This window comes from Durio zibethinus, chromosome 28, assembly GCF_047325235.1.
Source record: "Durio zibethinus cultivar Kanyao isolate XHJ-2024 chromosome 28, ASM4732523v1, whole genome shotgun sequence".
NCBI lineage: Eukaryota > Viridiplantae > Streptophyta > Magnoliopsida > Malvales > Malvaceae > Durio > Durio zibethinus.
This window is the reverse complement of record NC_143189.1, coordinates 2,506,325-2,524,481: the sequence shown is the minus strand read 5'-3', so window position 1 is coordinate 2,524,481 and position 18,157 is coordinate 2,506,325. Positions and strand designations below refer to the sequence as shown.

At 33.4% G+C, this 18,157-nt stretch overlaps 2 protein-coding genes and 1 pseudogene across 5 annotated transcripts; all 3 read left to right on the top strand.

Moving 5' to 3' along the window:
- Nucleotides 1-291: 291 nt before the first annotated feature.
- On the top strand, nucleotides 292-1,779 carry LOC111281141 (uncharacterized). Of its 2 annotated transcripts, XM_022868777.2 has the most exons (3): nucleotides 292-794; nucleotides 890-1,436; nucleotides 1,523-1,779. In XM_022868777.2, exons 1-2 carry the CDS (start codon nucleotides 627-629, stop codon nucleotides 1,406-1,408), a joined length of 687 nt encoding a protein of 228 aa, XP_022724512.1. In that variant the 5' UTR covers nucleotides 292-626; the 3' UTR covers nucleotides 1,409-1,436; nucleotides 1,523-1,779. The 2 variants fall into 2 exon arrangements, with proteins under 2 accessions (XP_022724512.1, XP_022724511.1); XM_022868776.2 differs by having other exon boundaries at nucleotides 890-1,778.
- A 6,101-nt stretch (nucleotides 1,780-7,880) lies between these two features.
- Nucleotides 7,881-13,008, top strand: LOC111281113 (auxin response factor 3-like). 2 transcript variants are annotated; one of them, XM_022868735.2, is made up of 11 exons: nucleotides 7,881-8,369; nucleotides 8,835-8,891; nucleotides 9,215-9,397; nucleotides 9,510-9,594; nucleotides 9,736-9,826; nucleotides 9,897-10,061; nucleotides 10,702-10,821; nucleotides 10,943-11,018; nucleotides 11,123-11,282; nucleotides 11,362-12,275; nucleotides 12,819-13,008. In XM_022868735.2, the coding sequence occupies exons 1-11, from the start codon at nucleotides 8,052-8,054 to the stop codon at nucleotides 12,858-12,860; spliced, it is 2,211 nt and encodes a 736-aa protein (XP_022724470.1). In that variant the 5' UTR covers nucleotides 7,881-8,051; the 3' UTR covers nucleotides 12,861-13,008. The 2 variants fall into 2 exon arrangements, with proteins under 2 accessions (XP_022724470.1, XP_022724469.1); XM_022868734.2 differs by having other exon boundaries at nucleotides 10,699-10,821.
- Nucleotides 13,009-15,207: 2,199 nt separating this feature from the next.
- On the top strand, nucleotides 15,208-16,348 carry LOC111281070 (glutaredoxin-C9 pseudogene; annotated as a pseudogene). Its single transcript, XR_016335069.1, has one exon. The product of XR_016335069.1 is annotated as a glutaredoxin-C9 pseudogene (transcript).
- The last annotated feature ends 1,809 nt before the right edge of the window (nucleotides 16,349-18,157 follow it).

The window sequence follows — 18,157 nt, the reverse complement described above, 5'->3', positions numbered from 1 at the left end:
TTTAAAAATAAAACACTAAAAATTATTTAATTTTTAACTTATTATTAAGTTAACCAAATTAAATAATTTATATTTCATCAAAATAAAAGAAATTTGCAACCCTAAGCATAGCCGGCAAAATTTTCTAGTTTGTATTATTCCCAAATTAAGTTCTATTAGGTTTAACTATTTACTTTTTTTTTTTTAATTTTATTTGCCAGTTTTAACACAAAATTTGTGAACTTCACCAAATATGTAAACTTAGGCTATTCCTTGAGTTCTTTCACCACAAAACTTGTTCTTGGTTATATATCTTCAGTCTCCAGTGCCCCTTTATTTTCCATTATGAAATCTTCTTTCTTCTAATATTTACCTAAAGCGTACAGTGAGTTAGATCAACCAAAAAAAAATTTTTTTTTCCAACAGTTCCACATGATATTGCAAATTGCCTGTAGATCCCTGTATATGAAAGTCAAGGATTTCATATCAACAATTTCTCGGGATCTCATCAATAAACAATTCCAGGACGCTAATGATGAATGCTCCTTGTAAAACAAGTTACGAGCTAAATTTCAAGATATATAATCCTTCAACTCCTCCACTATCATTTAATCAGTTGATTCCGGGCAGGGAAAATTTGAAAAGCAATGTCTTTCAGAAAGGCGGAACTTGATTTGATTTTGGTCCCTGCTGGGTTGCTGATCATGTTTGTTTACCATCTAATCCTCTTCTACAGATACCTGCATCGTCCTCACACCACAGTCATTGGCTTTGAAAACAATGACAAAGAAGCTTGGGTTGAAAGAGTTATGCAGGCAAGGCTTTTTCTTAGTTTCTCCTTTTCTTTTGCAACCAAATCGATCAACCAGGCTTTTCTTGTCTAATTACATGGTTTGATTGGTGTTTGCAGGCTGACAAGGATGATATTAGTAATGCATTGACTGTGATCGGATCCAACACATCGGCTGCAACGTCCCTGTGCTCAGTCTGTTTGACTCTAAGCTCCCTCATTGGAACCTGGCTTGTAAACTCTTCAGATAATTTCTTTCAAAGCAATTTAATTTATGGAGATACAAGGCCATCCGCCATGTCCATCAAGTACATTTGTCTTCTGACCTGTTTCCTCATTGCTTTTTCTTGCTTTGTTCAATCAGCCAGGAACTTTGTTCATGCAAACTATCTAATAACCACACCAAACAGTGATGTACCAGTCGAGTCTGTGAAAATAGCAGTTCTCAGGGGAGGTGATTGCTGGTCACTTGGGCTTAGAGCACTTTATTTTGCTCTTGATTTGCTTCTCTGGTTTTTTGGTCCAATCCCAATGTTTGTTTCTTCAATAGTCATGGTACTCATCCTCCATTACCTTGATACCAATACCAAACCAATGCATCCCCATCTAAAAACAACCACCCAGAAAGGTCTCCGCTAGAAGTTATCGTCGTGGTTTAGTTCTGCAGGTTTGATTTTTCAGTTCAATGAATTTGAAAACAAAAAATATAGATATATCCAACGTTCTCCTTTACATACGCAATTACAATTGCAGTGGGAGCAGCATGCATAAGAGTTGAAGCAACCACTTGGAATGCACATCATGGAAGTTTCAAAGGATTGAGACAGCCGATGGCTAAAATTTGTTAGTTTCGAAATGGACAAAATTTTTGTTATTATAACTTGTTAGTTGTTGATTGATTGTGTTTGATTTGTTGATAAATGATGATAAAAGTTGCAATTTTTTCATCAACAACTAGAACCCCTCACAATCATGTGCAGTGTTCCTTCATTAGCAAGCAAAGTTAAACGTTTTAGCAATTAATTCTACATTAAATTGATTTGGAAATTAACATTGCAATTATGTTAAAGTAGTACTAAATAATAAACCAAACTCTGTTTGACTTGCTCTGAAATATAAATATTTGAAACCACCTGGCTGATTCTGGACCTCAAAAGTTTCTTTCGTTATTGCAAATTGAGATTCTACGTTTCTTTACCTTTTTTCTTTTTTTTTTTAAATTTATAATGATTCCTCTTAATATATGAATATCTTTAACTTTAATTCATGCTAGAAAATTTTTATGTGCAGTTGAGCACCATAATTATTTTTATGATTTTTTTTACATAAAATTTAAGATAAATAAATTATTCAATTATTTAAATCAAGATAATTGTACTATATCTTATAATTTAAAATAAATAATTATAGATCGTACATTCGAAATGACGTTAATAACCAATCACTGACAATTTAATTTATACTTCTTATATTAGCAATTTAATTGAACAATTTTTTTTAATTTTGTAAATAATCCTTTTGATTTTTCCTTCCATATCAATCTTACCAATAAGGATAAAAGTTTTCTCATCTCTTGGAGGGAAAAAGGAAAATCTCTTCTCCAGGCCCAAATTCAAATAGGCCCATGATCATAAAAAATGGACAATGTATTAAAGCCCAATGAAACTTGAGTATTCAAATAGGTTATTATAATTATGCCTAATAATTTGTATATTTTTATGGTATTTTATATGAAAATTAAATATTATAATTTATATTTTTTATTTTCAGTATTTATATAAAAAAAATTTTAATTTTAAATAATATCATATTTTATGTATTTTTCCGGTTGTCTCCTGTTTAAATTACGATCCAACTTTTAGGAGTTACTTCTGTTTTTTTTTTTTTTTTTTACAACACATGCTGCTTCTGTTAAATAAATAGATTATTTTGGGGCTGGAAATTTGGAAATAAAAATTTTGAAGGATCAAAGAAAAAGCATTCTCTTTGGATTGATATTAACATAAATTAGATTCAGAGACACTGATAAGTGTATTTGGATTATACAAGGAATCCAAGTGAGCGACACCGTTTTGGGCAATTAAGTCTGCCGGTCCCGTCCCGTGTGATGGCTGCTTTCATATGCATTTTGGCCGTACGATAGAATTGTTAGAGTAAATGTGTTAACCTCAATTGATAGCCGACAGATTCTGCTCAGACAAAGACCGATCTAGTTCCTTTTGGCAAGTCTCATGTGGGTCCTACCGACCACATATCTTACGCCACGTGTTCTGGCCAGAATCTTGGGATACGTGTAAGTGAAACTATAAAAAGAAACTAAACTGCGAAGGAGAAAGTTGGGGATTCTCGAGGAGGAAGAAGAAAGAAAGAGGTTGGATATCGAAACGTAGTTAAGACTTAAAGTTAAAAACCACAACCTGAAATGGCGAAACTACCCTCCCTCAGATGCTGAAGGAAGGGCGTAGGCACAAAAGAAGCATAGGGGCGCGTTCGAGGATGATTGACATGACCAAACGTACGATGAAAGGCTGAGACAAATGCAGAGAGAAAGGCAGAGCAGCAACCCCCGTAAAAGTCGAGCGGTCTCTCTCTCTGCAGGAAAAAAAAAAAAAGAAAGGCCTAACTTTAGTCATTTGGGGCAACACTTTTCCCCTTTCTCTGCAGAAACGCTGCATCACATCCCATTTCACCCCAATCCCACGCGCCCCCATCGACCGTGCTGCAGCCTCTCAGTTTCAAAATCACACTAATATCTTCGTCGTTTTTTGGGGTTCAGAAAAGTACCTTTGTCTTTTGCAACTTTAACAAAATTTACTTTTACTGATATACTTTTTGAAGCTTTTTAAACAAGTTTGAGTTCAATTCAACAAAGCTGGATTCACATGTTCCTAAATAACTAAGCTTTATGTCCTTGAGTCTAAATTGTATAGGAAATTAAATTAAAGATACGTGGATTCATATGTCATTTCGAATCAAACCCTTTTATCATGTACCATGCACCAGTAGTATGCCTTCTTTTTAGTATTAAAAAGTACTCAAAAACAGACATCAAAATCGAACGAGATGAATGAAATATCAAGTGTGGATATTTGAGGGGGTGGTCTTGCGTGTGAGAGGACGTACCATTAGCCACGATGGTCGACATGTAGATTGGGGGAGGAGATTGTTCACTTGAAAAGTGCGCACTCAATAGTCCATAGCCATTATTAGTATTATTATTTTTCGATGATGATCTGGCTTGGGCTTGGGCTGGGTCCAGGTCCATTCCTGATCCTTACATGATTTTTGTACGGTCCAACAAAATTTGTTGAACGAACAGAAATCTTGCAATTTTTTTTTTCCTTTTATTGTCAGATACATTGAATTGATAAATAAAAAAAATAAAAATATGTACATTACACTTTTAACAATCGTCATGTCACATTACCACATCGATAATATACATGAAATATAAAAGGAGGATAAAATTATGCATGTAATCTACTATTTTTTCCTCTCCTCACATTCTTTCTTCTTTTCCATCAAACACTTAATTAATTTTAATGTTGAATTGCATCTCAAAATCCTATTTAAAAAAAGTTCAACATGGAAATGATTTTTATATCAGACGACAAAATGAGCTACAAACATCTTGCTTTTTGCTTTTGCTTCTCCTTAATTTTTGGCAAACCCACCTTTGCTTCCTCTCTCTCTCTCTCTCTTTCAATTTGATATAATTAACACATAAGAGGGTACTAATTAGAGTAAATAGCTAAACAAATTTTTAAAATAGTACCCAAAAAAAAAAAAAAAAAGATGCTCAATATGTAAGTAGGGCCCGGAAGCCATTATTCGTTTGGCTAATTTCAACAAAGTAGAAGTACATTGGTTTGATGAGTCTCAATGTGAATCTAAGAATAACTTTATGGTACTTCCCTTGTTGTTTCAAAAAGCAAATTATTAATTTAGGGAACCCGTGCACAAGTAATAATTTTGATTTTCTTATGCCACGAACCCTTTACCAACCTTATAAGATGCGACAAAATTAACCAATTCTTGTCTTAAAACATCTGTTATAAGACATCATTATAAGATTGTTTTAAGATAAGATCATATGTTTTATTTAAATATAAATCCTGATTAACAAAACATTATGATATCTCAAGCATTATCGGTTTCATCCTTTTTTTTTTTTTTTTTCTGGTTCTTTTTTATTATAGGGTGCACGTGAGACAGAGCATCATCATTTCTTTCTTTAACTCATATGTGACTGCTAAAAGGCTTTGCTTTTGATTAGGTTAGGTCTCTTTTCCTTTTGCCATTTCATTTTGATTTCGAAACTTTGCTAGCTGCTACTCACATTTTCTAAGCATCATCATGGATTTTGCCTTTACCTTAACAGAACACATTTACAATTATTAAAGAAATTAAACATATACAAATCTAAATACATTCAAATATTTTCTTAAATAATAAATGTATATTGTTTGGAGAAAATTTTGAATTCAAATAATTATTTTTTAAATTATCCTTGAAACGAAAAAATTATACAAGTCATGAATTAATTTAACAAAATTATTTCATATAATTAAAAAAAAAAACCTTTTTTTTTTTTTTTGACAAGGACAATCTGCCTTCTATCAAAGGGATAGAATGCCCTAAAAATCAGGGTTGTGACTAGAAAATGGCGATGCCTAACCAAGTCCTTATTAATGCATGCAGGTGGAGTTAAAAGGGTATGAATAATGTTTATGCTTTCCAAACAGGGTAACTGCCCAACATTGCATTTCACTCCAAAACTAGTCAAAAATACCACAAACCCGTAAAAGAGGAAGTTATTAGGGGCACTTCCTGTTTGTTTTTTTTTTTTTTAATTCATGGCCCCCTCCCTTCTTTAAACATGATTACAGGTTTCGCTTGCTAAGAATTAGAGGCGCCCCATTTTTCAAAAGTAAATGGGCGCCCAAATCAACAGCCAGTCTAATAATGAAACAATCTTAGTGCGGTTGGTGGGACTGACGCAAAAGATTAAAGTGAGGCAAAAGGGAAAGTTATATAAAATATGTTTGCCCCACGCTTTCGTAACGCGCGTTCTTCCACGTTCCGTTTTTTTGACATTTTAATTAATTTTAATGTGATAGATAGAAATACTAATTAATTTTTATTTTTTTTCTCGTAAGTAAAAGATTGAATTGTTAAAAGGTTCATGCATTGGATATAACGAAAATATAAATTTATTAAAAATATAAAAAATTTTATTTATTTATTTGAGCTTTTTAATCATTCCATCAATTTTGATTGATAAAATTATAAAGCAAAAGCACTAATAATGATTCAAACAGCTTTAAACGCTCCATGGTGGCGAGTGGAATGGAAGGTTTCTTCTATAGGATAACAGCGTAAAAGCAGTGACAACCAATTGGGCATTGAGTTGTAACCCGTTTTGTCCGGGTTATCTGCCTACGGCCTGCCGTCTCGCTCGGCTAGGCTTTAGGCCTTGGTTGGGTTCTTTGCAATTGATGGCTCTGACAAAGACGTGCCTCTTTGCTTTACTGTCACACATTAATCCATACAATCCCAATTCCCATTTCTACCCTTTTTTTTTTCCTCTCCAAATTACTGATTTTAATGGATCCCTTTGCTTTCTAATTACGATGCTAACAACCCATTAACCTAATCCTTATTTTATTAAAATTTGAATCATAATTATAAAAATTAAAATTTTAATCACTAATAAAATTTGTAGTCTCTAAGACGGGTTTGATCAAGGGATTATCCCCTAATTAAATCTTAGACCATTACAAAAAATTTTATGTGCGAATATGGCAGAAATATGTAACCTCAAAAGATTTATTTTTATTTAATTTTCAACTATAATAAAAAAATCATTAAATTTTCTTCATTTATTGATTGATTCTCGTCACACCAAATTATAGTTTTATATAAGTTATTGACGATCTATTAGAAGTTCTGGCTGAAAACAAGACAAGGGTTTAACTCTGATTGGGGCTGTCAAGTTTGTAGATAAAATGACAGTTTCAAGTAAATTTTTACAACTTAGCAGCTTTTAAATTGACATAGATGAGAAGGGTCATTCCTTCCATGATTGGTCAGGCATAATGGCCTGCACTTCTCATTGCTTTTTACCCAAGAAAACAAAACCATAATGGCCAACAAGACCATGCATCAAAGTCAAAACTTTGGCGGAGCTGGAATCATGGAAGAGAAAAGATCAATACCGTAATCTTTACATGTGCATGTAAGCTTACAACTTGGCAAGTTGGAGATCATGGTTGTTCAAATATGAATGCCAAACTCAACCAAATAAGCTGTGGGTATGGGGCTTTCCAGACAGAATATAGGCTTGGATTTGAAGTTGGGAAAAGTTTGTCCCTCTAATAGAAAGGTTAGCTAACTCTGGTCTCTATCAGGGTTTGGCTAATTTACAGAAAATCTATCCCTGCTTTTCTTAAAAAATAAAATGTCAAATGCCAGGAAAGTAACAGAAGAGAAAAAAAAAGTTTTAAGCTGTAATATCCAAGAAATGATGTTTAATAGGTGCAAAAGAATACTGACAAAGGAGAGGTTTAGTGGGGAGGGACATGAGTGAGATTTGGGTAAGTAGAAGGGGACAGAATAGACATCCGCCCGGAAATACTGGGAGCAGTACAGGAACCCTCAGCTTTCACTTTTCTCCTTCTCTCTCTTTTTAATAGTCAGTTGGTATTTTATATGCATTGGAGTTGGATTTAACTTTCAAAGTAAAAACCCCCGTTTTAAAGTTCTCATAGTTCTCTTTACTCTCTCTCTTTCTGCCACACATCACTCTGAGCAGTCGCAGCATTGCAGCAGCAACAGTTGCAGCACTGCTACTGCTCAGTTTGCAGTCAAGAAGCCAAAAAAGAAAACATCGAAAACACCTTCCTTCCATAATAATCCAAAAAAAATATTACTCCATGTACTACCATATATATACATATACATGTCTAATTATTGCTATAAATATTAATATTATCATTTAATTAAAGCTCACAAAAGCTTGATTTGACTAAAACCCCATCACCCCCTAAAAAAAAGAAATTTGGTTTTTTTTTCTTTTTTTTTTTAGGGTCTTGATTCAACTTCCTTTTGCAATGCCAAAGTTGCACTTGCTCTTTTATCTTGAAAAACCTTTCTCTAAAGTGCATTCATGAAATAGTAATACCTCTTCTTCGTTACTCACTGCTTCCTGTCAAAAAAACCTAAACTTTCCTTCAACTTCTCCAAAAAACCGTTTCTTTCTAGGCTTTTTTTGGACTAGCCAATGGGGGGTTTAATCGATCTGAACACTACAGAAGACGACGAAACGCCGTTATCTGGTTCTTTATCTCCATCTTCGTCTTCAGCTTCCGTGTTGAGTGTCTCTGGTGCTGCTGCTTCTGGTTCTAGTTCTAGTTCTTCAGTTTGTTTAGAGCTTTGGCATGCGTGTGCTGGTCCACTTATATCTTTGCCAAAGAGAGGAAGTGTAGTGGTGTACTTCCCTCAGGGGCACTTGGAACAAGTGTCCGATTTTTCCGGCGTAGCTGCAGCTTATGATCTCCCTCCCCACGTGATTTGTCGGGTTGTTGATGTCAAGCTCCATGTAAGCCACCTATACATGTTTTAAACACTGCCACTCTTATCTTGTGTGTTCTATTAATTTTCTTTGTCTAACAAATGTTTCCTTGAGCTTTTGGGTTTTAGGAAAATTTTCTTTTTCTTTTTTGTTTTTGAGGTTTTAAAGCGGAGAGCTTTGAAGTTTGGATTTTTTGTGAGAAAATAGAATTATGGCTGTGGTTTTATGGGTTTGAATTCTTCAAAATTTTTTTTGCTCTTTGGGTTTTGCATCTGGGTGATTTAGTTTCAAGAGAATTGGGTTTGATGTAGAGCTAATTCTATAAGGAAATCTGACAGGCCGTGTGAAGTTAATTTTAAGTTTTTTATCATGGGCAATTAGGTGTTGCAAGTATTTGAAGATTACCCATATTTTTTCTATATCTGTTTTCCAAACAAGGTTGTTTTTTTTTTTTATTTGAATTTGCTATGAACTGTTTGCTTCTGTTGGCAGGCTGAGGGTGCCACGGATGAGGTTTACTCGCAAGTTTCACTAGTTCCTGAAAGTGAGGTGGGCTATATTCAAGTTTCTTGTTTTGTTTGGTTAAAGATTGCTTATAAAAATAGCAACCATGGGAAAATTATAATCATTATGAACCAAGTTGCTTTAGCTTAAGTGTTCATTTTCTTTAAACGGATGGAGATCGGATAGGACAATGACATCATTCTGAATTAGAAATCATTGTGCAATGATGAATTGAATTGAATTTTTAATTTTGGTGTGTCATTTTTGTTGCTTAATGTAGTTGTGTCTTATCGTTTCCGTTCAAAGTGCTTTTCCCTGGTTACGTCCAATTTTTGGGTCTGATTTTGCATAAATTGTGCCTTGTGTAGCAAATTGAGCAGAAGTTGCAAGAGAGGAAGACAGAGGCAGCTGGTGAAGATGAGGATGCAGAAGTTGATATCAAGTCAACCACGCCTCACATGTTCTGCAAGACCCTTACGGCTTCTGATACCAGTACACATGGAGGCTTCTCTGTACCTCGTCGAGCTGCTGAGGACTGCTTCCCTCCCTTGGTAATTCTTCTGCACTTTTCCCCTTATTTGATTTATATTTTCATTGTTTATTTCTGTATTTTTAAAGCGTTCTTCTGTATAGCGATTGAGTTTAAGTAGATTGGTATTGTAGGATTATAATCAGCAGAGGCCCTCACAAGAGCTTGTTGCAAAAGACCTGCATGGCTTGGAATGGAGATTTCGACACATTTATAGGGGTATGTGCTAATGTTGGATGCATTTTAATGTAACATATCGTAATGATGGATTTCCTCTTATGCAACAAAGGCATGTGGATCAGGGCCTTGATTAGCTGTTTGTTTCTCTATTTGCTGCTAAGATAATTTCGGTTTGAGCAGGGCAACCACGGAGGCATTTGCTCACTACTGGATGGAGTGCTTTTGTAAATAAGAAGAAGCTTGTCTCTGGAGATGCTGTGCTTTTTCTTAGGTTACAAATTTCCCCTTTTCTGAAGTTTTAATTAATATCCTATAGGAATCTGATTTAGTGTCCGTGGCAGGGGTGAGGATGGAGAACTGAGGCTGGGAATCCGAAGAGTTACTCAAATTAAAAATGGCACTTCTTTTCCATCCTTGTGCAGTCAGCAGTTGAACAGCAGCACTTTTGTAGATGTGGTCCATGCTATATCTATGAAAAGTGTTTTCAGCATTTACTACAATCCAAGGTATGTAGCTGCCCCATTCAGATATTTGACAAGCAATATTCTGAGGATGCAATTTTAAAATTCTTGAGTGAACTTCTAGATTTTTTTACAATGTTGGCATTGGGGAGTGAAATAAATTTGAAATGAGAGATCGGTAAAGCGTTAATGTTTAAATGCTAAATTTTGTGCTTGTAGCTCCCTATTTTTTGCTGCTATGTCTACTTTGATGTGCTAAAAAAAAAATTATTTTGAAGTGGTTGATGTGGGGCTGGCATTTTTTCACTTGTTTCCTCAATTTTCTGGTCACTTAAAGCCTGAATCTCATTTTACCTTTTACCTTATTCGGACACCCTTTTAATATCCCAAAATAATTTATAATGTCTAATACAAAGGAAGATTCTGATAATTATCTTTTAGTTTAGATATGTGGTGTCATATGTACAAGCTAGTAATATTTTGGGAAAATCTTCATAAGCTTGCCCCTTGGTCCTTGCTGTCATCATTGGTGGTTAATTCCTTGTGACTCATTTGTGCTTACTGTACTTTTAAGCTTTTGTTTGCTATAATTGCATGTTATACTTATTCTCATGCTTTCTTGGTCATTCTCTACAGTCATTTTCTTGATGTGATCTAAAACTATTATTTTGTTGATATCTAGCAGAGCCAGTTCATCAGAGTTCATAATACCATTGCATAAATTCTGGAAGAGTCTTGATCATTCTTTTTCTATTGGAATGAGGTTCAAAATGCGGTTTGAAACTGAAGATGCTGTAGAACGAAGGTGTGACCTGATTGAACCTGCAACTCTTCGGTTAAATTATATGGTTTTTAGCCTCAAGAATGGTGGGAAGACTTACTCAACTATGCTACCAAGGCCTTAACTGAAATTTTCTTTTTTGCAGATATACAGGATTAGTAACAGGAATTGGTGATATGGATCCTGTTAGATGGCCTGGTTCTAAGTGGAGATGCCTGCTGGTATGGCTGCTAATCTTGCTTAAGTGGAGATCCTCGTTAGTTTTGTGATTTTATCAAAAATTACTAGAGTTAATGCTATAGTTCTTTCTGGCTTATTCTTGCAGGTAAGGTGGGATGATATTGACACCAATAGGCATTGCAGGGTTTCTCCCTGGGAAATCGAATCATCTGGTTCAATTTCTAGTTCTAACATCTTGCTCACTCCTGGTTCAAAAAGGAGCAGGGTTGGATTGCCTTCAGGAAAACCTGAATTTGTGGTTACTGGTATGTTCTTCTGCATAACCATATTTCTTTCCTGTTTCAACGCAACATTGTTTGACTTAGTCCTTCATTCTTCTGACAGATGGCATTGGAGCATCCAACTTTGGGGAATCTTCAAGATTCCCAAAGGTCTTGCAAGGTCAAGAAATTTTGGGTTTTAACACACTTTATGATGGTGCTGATAGTCAAAATATGCATCAGTCTGATATAAGGCGGTGCTTTCCTGGTTCTAATGGTTCTGGTATTGCTGCAATAGGAAATGTTGGTAGAGACCCACCCGTGAATCCTGATATTTCCTATAAAGGTGTAGGCTTTGGGGAATCTTTCCAATTCCATAAGGTCTTGCAAGGTCAAGAAATTTTTGTAAGCCCTTCATATAGAAGAGGCCCAACTGCAGATGAGAATCGAGAAAATGACGGTCCTGGTGTCTCGGATGCTGGTCAGTTGTCAGGAACTCGAAGTAGATGGTCTTCTTTGATGCAGGGCCATAATGCTCATAGTCGTATACTACCATCTGCACAAGTGTCCTCACCATCTTCAGTGTTAATGTTCCAACACGCAAGCAATCCAATTCCAAACCTCAATAGCGAGGAAAAGGAGCAGGGAGTTAACAAGCGGGGTTCTTTTCGTGCTCCTGAGACTTGTGGGGGAAAGTTATTGCCATCTTCTGCTGGTGAATACAATTCCCGTCCGAGGGATCTTGGAAGTGTGGATTCTTTTGGTCATTCAATTGCTTTTGTTCAACTTGGTGATACTCACCCTCTGGCAGCTCAGCCAGCATTTAGGACTACTCAAGAATTAGCTTCCTCATGTAAAAGTAGCTGCAGACTTTTTGGTTTCTCCTTGACTGAGGGAAGACATGATGCTACTAAGGAGGACAACATGGTGCAAGCAACCTCATCATTGGCTCCTGGAGCATTTCTACCTCGTATTGGAGAACAGTTTCACCCAAAGCCTCCAGCAATGACAAACACTGTTCGAAGCAATTGTACCAAAGTAAGCAACCTCTATGCCGTCAGACATGCGTTTTGATATTGCATGTAGTGTAGTCATGAAATAGGGTGCAGGTCAGCTGGTAAAGAGTTTTGTATACAGGGTTTTGGATGGCTAGAGCTTGATGATTATGATGATGTGATTGGAAAATTGTAATTTTTATTAGGCAGCTTATTTTGGGGGAGAAATGATGAAAATATTTTACAAAGAAAAGGAAGATTCTTGATATGGTCGTTTGTGGAGATTAACTGCTGGCTTTTTAATTTTCTATTAGGAGTGATCCTTAGATTTGGGAGCAAGTACATGCTAGTGTCAAACCTGAAAGTATTCATTCTAGACTGCCTTGGGGATGCATGGAGAATGTTATCTGGTGTCACACAACTTGGAGAGTAGTTGGTTTGAAAAATGTTTCATTCGTGTGGTATGCCATTTGATTTGAAGTGCTTCGCAGCATTTCCACAGAATCGGGGTCTGATTGTTTTTCAAAAATGGCTATGTTTCCGGTTCTCAAGTTAATCTGATATCAATGGTTAACTTTTTTTACAGGGAATTCTTCGACATTGTCTCAAAAATTATGATATATACTGATGAAGATGCCGCAGAAGCAGCTGATGTTGGGCAGGAAGATGCCTATGGTTGCTCTAGTTGCTTGTGTGTTTTGATTGTAAGAATCTATCTGATGACCTAAAATTGGAAAATTGTAATTATTCTATGAAATGACTTGATTTTATCTTAACTGCCTTGTGGCTATCATAAGAAGACCATGTGTTAACCCTTGTGATTGTATTCTATTCAAACCCCATGCAGTTCCATTCTATTTCGGTTGGTTGATGAACCCAATCTGCTACATTGAAAATAGTCATGGTTTTTCAACTTCAATGATCAGGTTGAAATCAAATCTAACAGTATCAATTTTAAAAAAGGGTACGGATAAACATTAAATGCAGAACAAGTTAATAACCTGCAGTTAACCGGAATCGAATATGACGGGATCGTCCCAATTCAAGCACTGCCGACCGTTGACGCCTGGAAGAATAGCGAAAATAAATGTTGCCTGCAGTCATTTTGAATCATCACATCAGCCGCTTATTAATTTGCTATGCCAATAACTGGTTAATGGTTTATGGCAGGTGGGATGGTCCCTGAGCTTGGCCCTAAGGCATATCAGTTAATTTGGCAATGGAAATTATTTATTAGAGGCATTCTTGCAGTTGGCTCAAGTAGAGGTAAAAGAAGTTGATTTCTGTCAATCTTACAATAAAACGGGACTAGAAAATTCTGGTGAAAACTCCAACATCCAAGAAGAAAAATTCTGGCTCAGCCAATGCCACTACAAATAAAACATATGTTTCGCATTTAGATTGTTTTTCAACTACATAAAAGTTATGGGAAGTGAAGTGAGCTTAGGGAAGACGAAGAAGAGGTTAGGCAATAGGTGCGATGCTTCAAGCTGGGCCCATGCGGCAAAAACATTTACTTCTATGGTGTCAATGCCCTGCCGGCCAAGTCCATTTGATGGCCAATTTCACTGGACACTTCTTTACTCTCATAAAAAGTGCCTTTTTTTTAAAATTCCACTTGATTGGATTCCAATTTGAATTTTTTGTTCGGATGTTTAGATCGGATGATTTATATATTTATATCATATAAAATATTAAAATTTATGTATTTATATTATATTTTATATAAAAATTACGTGATATAATTTATATCAATATAAAAATATAAAATATATTTTATTAAATTTAAATATAATTATTATTAAAATCTTAAATTATATAATTTTTATATTTTATAAATATATTATATTTATATTATATAATTATATCATATTTTAAATTATCAAATCTACCAATCATATAATTGATGTTTCAAACATACAGAAGATATCCATTTTTTCTTTTTATTACTATAAAATTTGAACGTACTAGGCCCATGCTTTTCGGTCGAGAGACAGCCAAGAACTTGTTCTTTGCAGACAAAAATTAAAACTCGCTAGGTTTGGATTATAACAACACTTAGGAAAAAAAGACAATTTTTTATACAAAAGAACACAATTTAAGGGTAGAAAAAAATTGCATACATTAAAATTTAAAATTATAAAATATTATTTTTTAAAATAATTATACTAAAAAAATGAATTAAGTTCTAAATTAAAGAAAAGAAACATAATTAAGCTACAAAGTGACAAAACAAAAGGAAAACCATGGGAGGAGTTAGTCTACACCAACAACAACGTTAGAAAAACAGCCGCAGTTTTGAAAGCATTTTTCTCTGCTTTTCACATTCTGCCGTAGGTTTTTATTATTTCTCTTTCTCGCTTAAGATCTGTTTAGATGATAATGATATTGTAATAAAATAAAAGATAATAATAAAATTTATTATAATTATAATTAATAAATTAATAAATTTTTTTAAAAATAAATTTTATTAAAATTAATATTTAAATTTAATTAATGATACGATAAATTTAATCATATTATATAAAAAGTACTATAAAATTCATACGAACCCTTAATCATTACGCGCCCGCAGCTTTGAACTGTTACTATGTAAACCGATGTTCTTTTCATTATTTGGTAAGATATGACCGCTTATTTTCTGAGTGGACCGACCCACCTCAATTTTCCAAAGTAAACACCTCCACCTCTCTATGTTGAAATATTATTATCATTTTTTTTTATTAATAATAAGACTAAAAATAGCATTTCTTTTGGGACAGAACAACCACCCCCAACATGATTATTAAATTAAAAAAAAATCATTAGCCTAGTAATTTGAGCAATATTAAATTCACTAGCAGTTCAAAAATAATTTAATCAATAGTGGTGCGTTAAAAATTTCCTCAATCTTTTCTTGGAATGGTCTCAGTAAAATACCGAGCTTTGTCACTGCAGCACTAGAGAAGCTTCCTAATCTGTTCAAGGCACTTGCTGCGGATGGGGAATTTTGTAGGTTAATATTGTCCATTACCTGAGAAAAGTCGTGTCCGTTAACGTTGAATTTTTCCACAATTTGAGCCAAAGAAACTGTGAAGCCATCGGAAAAAGGATGTCATCCTTTCGGCTTTTTGCTACACACACAGTGCAGAAGATAAAGGAAAGGTCACATTCAGTTGGGGACCTAACAATACCAAGATATGGGAATCCGACGTACAGCAACGTCACCCACAGGCCATAGTCCACAGTCTACCTGACGTACTTTTGTGCGTAAATGGCGTTGACGTTAGAGTCTTCTCCCCATTTATAAACCCCCCACCCCATCTGCCTCATCATCAAAAACCAGTCTCTCATTTGATCCAATCTCTTCAACTACTAGCACCATCATAATCATATATATGTAATTGTAACCATATATATAATCTATGCAAGAAGCAATCCCCTATAAATCATACATGGCCTCCACCGCCACCGGCAGCCGCTCCCCGCTTCGTAACTTTTTTGATGGTTCCAATGGTACTGAAAATAGTGTAACGAAATTGGTTGTGGAGAAAGCGGTGATAGTTTTTGGTAGACGTGGTTGCTGCATGTGCCAGGTTGTGAATAAGTTGCTACTAGGGCTTGGGGTGAATCCGGCAGTTTGCGAAGTTGAGGAAGAGATGGAAGAGGCTGTGCTCAATGAATTGTCAATAATCAATGGTGAGAGAGGTGGGATTCAGTTCCCAGCTGTTTTCGTTGGAGGGAAGTTGTTTGGGGGATTGGATAGGGTTATGTCTACTCATATTTCAGGTGAATTGGTGCCTATTTTGAAAGATGCTGGGGCTTTATGGCTATGACTTGTAAACCTGTTTCATGTCTTGCTTCTTCTTCTTCCGGGCTTCAGTTCAGGACTTGCAGATCGGTTTTGCTTTACAGTTAGAATAGTTTGTCATATAAAACTTCTTTCAAATGAACTGAAATCGAATGTAAGATCTATGCCAAGTTCTTTTTCTTTTGAAAAATTAGTGAGAAGATAAGAGTAAAACTGTAGTTTTTTTTTTTTCATTTTTAATCTCTGTTAATTTGAAGCTGAAGGCTTGAATCATGGATATGGATTCCACACGCTAAACCTGGATTAGGGTGTTCTTTAAAATTCAAGAAATCAACCAATAACAAGTAAAATCAAACAATTCAACTACCATAAGTTTGTCAAAGTATGCAAAATTATTACCTACGCAAAAAAAAAAAAAAAAAAGATACGATGATTGACCTCAGATGATAATGATGCAGAATCGTATATACGAGTACTCATGTTGCCGTAAGTAGACTAATTATCACAAAGATAAATTTGTTCAACGATGTGAGGGAAAAAATAAATTAATACAATAAATCTCCATTGAATCAATCAATATTGATTTAATTTCTTTCACATAAAGTGGACTTTGGAGCTTAATTTGATAAATGATCATGTTGATAAGGTGCTTAGAAGGGAAATTTTTTTTTTTTTAAAAAGAAATCATGGGGGAGCCAGAACTATAAGCTAAAGACTTTTAGGCTATGTTTATTTCGTAAAAAATAATTTATATTTTTTTAATTGAAAGAGATTTTCAGTTATTTAGATGAGTTAATGAAAAATATTTTTTATTATTTAATTATTTTTTAGATCATTTATTTTTTTTAAATAATATTAATTAACTATTAAAATATTTAAAATTATTTATTATTAAAATATATTAAAATTATTTATTATTAAAATTATTAAAATTTAAAAAAATAATTATATTTTAATAATAATATTTAATATTAAAATATTACGTTAATATAAAAAACTTAAAATAAAACTATTTATTATTCTTTATATTATTTATTAAGACATTATAATATTATTTATTTATAATATTTATTAATATATTAATTAATAGTATATTATTTATTAATGTATTATTATAATATTTATTAATTAAATTAATAATATTATTATATTATTTATTAATATAATATTTTTTAAATTAATATTTATTTATAATAATATTTATTAATATATTATAATATTATAATATTATAATATTATTTATTAATATATTATATTAATATAAAATTATATTATTTATTAATATATTATAATATTATTTAAAAATAAAATTATGTTCAAAAGTATTGATAAATAATTTTACTCATAGATAATTTTTTTTCAAAAAATATCTTTTTATTTTTAAATCCGTAAGACAACTTTTAAAAAAATAATCTCATTTTTAATTGATCAAAAAATTATTTTTCATTGATCAATTAATTTTTTAAAAAATAAACACTTAAAAATGTAAAAATTATTTTTCACGAAGCAAAGGGAGGTTTTGCATTATAGCATCTGCACCAAGCTTCAGGTCAACCAAATTCGGCTTTATCTGTTTTCTTTTTGGCAGGAAATGTTCATCTTTGTCTATTTTTTCCCCATTTTCTCCTTTTTTTTTTTCTTTTTCCTTTGTGGCCAAAATTTAATGTTTGGCGATTAATTTCTGTATTTAATAGTTAGGCTGAGGATGGATACATTGAACAAATTAATTTCACATTGACAAGACTTAATCACATCACTTAAATTTCCTTAGCTGGCAGAATATGGTGCTTTTTTAACACAATGTTTGATAGCTAGGAAAGGAAGAAACTAGAAAGAAAGAATAAGGGTGAGGAAATAGAGGAAAATTATTTATTTTCATCCTATTTGGTATGAACAATTAAAAATATGAAGAAATAAAGAGGTTAAGGATAAAATTATAAATAAATTATTAATTTAAGTGTTTTTTTTACATTTAAAAGGATTGGATTTGAAGAAAAAAAATGCAAATTCATTCATTTTCTTGACTTCTTTCTTTTTTTTTTCTTCTACCAAGGGTAAGGAAAAAATAGAAAGAAAGTAATTTTTTTTTTTTTACTTTTTTTTTATATCAAATATAGTGTAAAATAATTAATAAT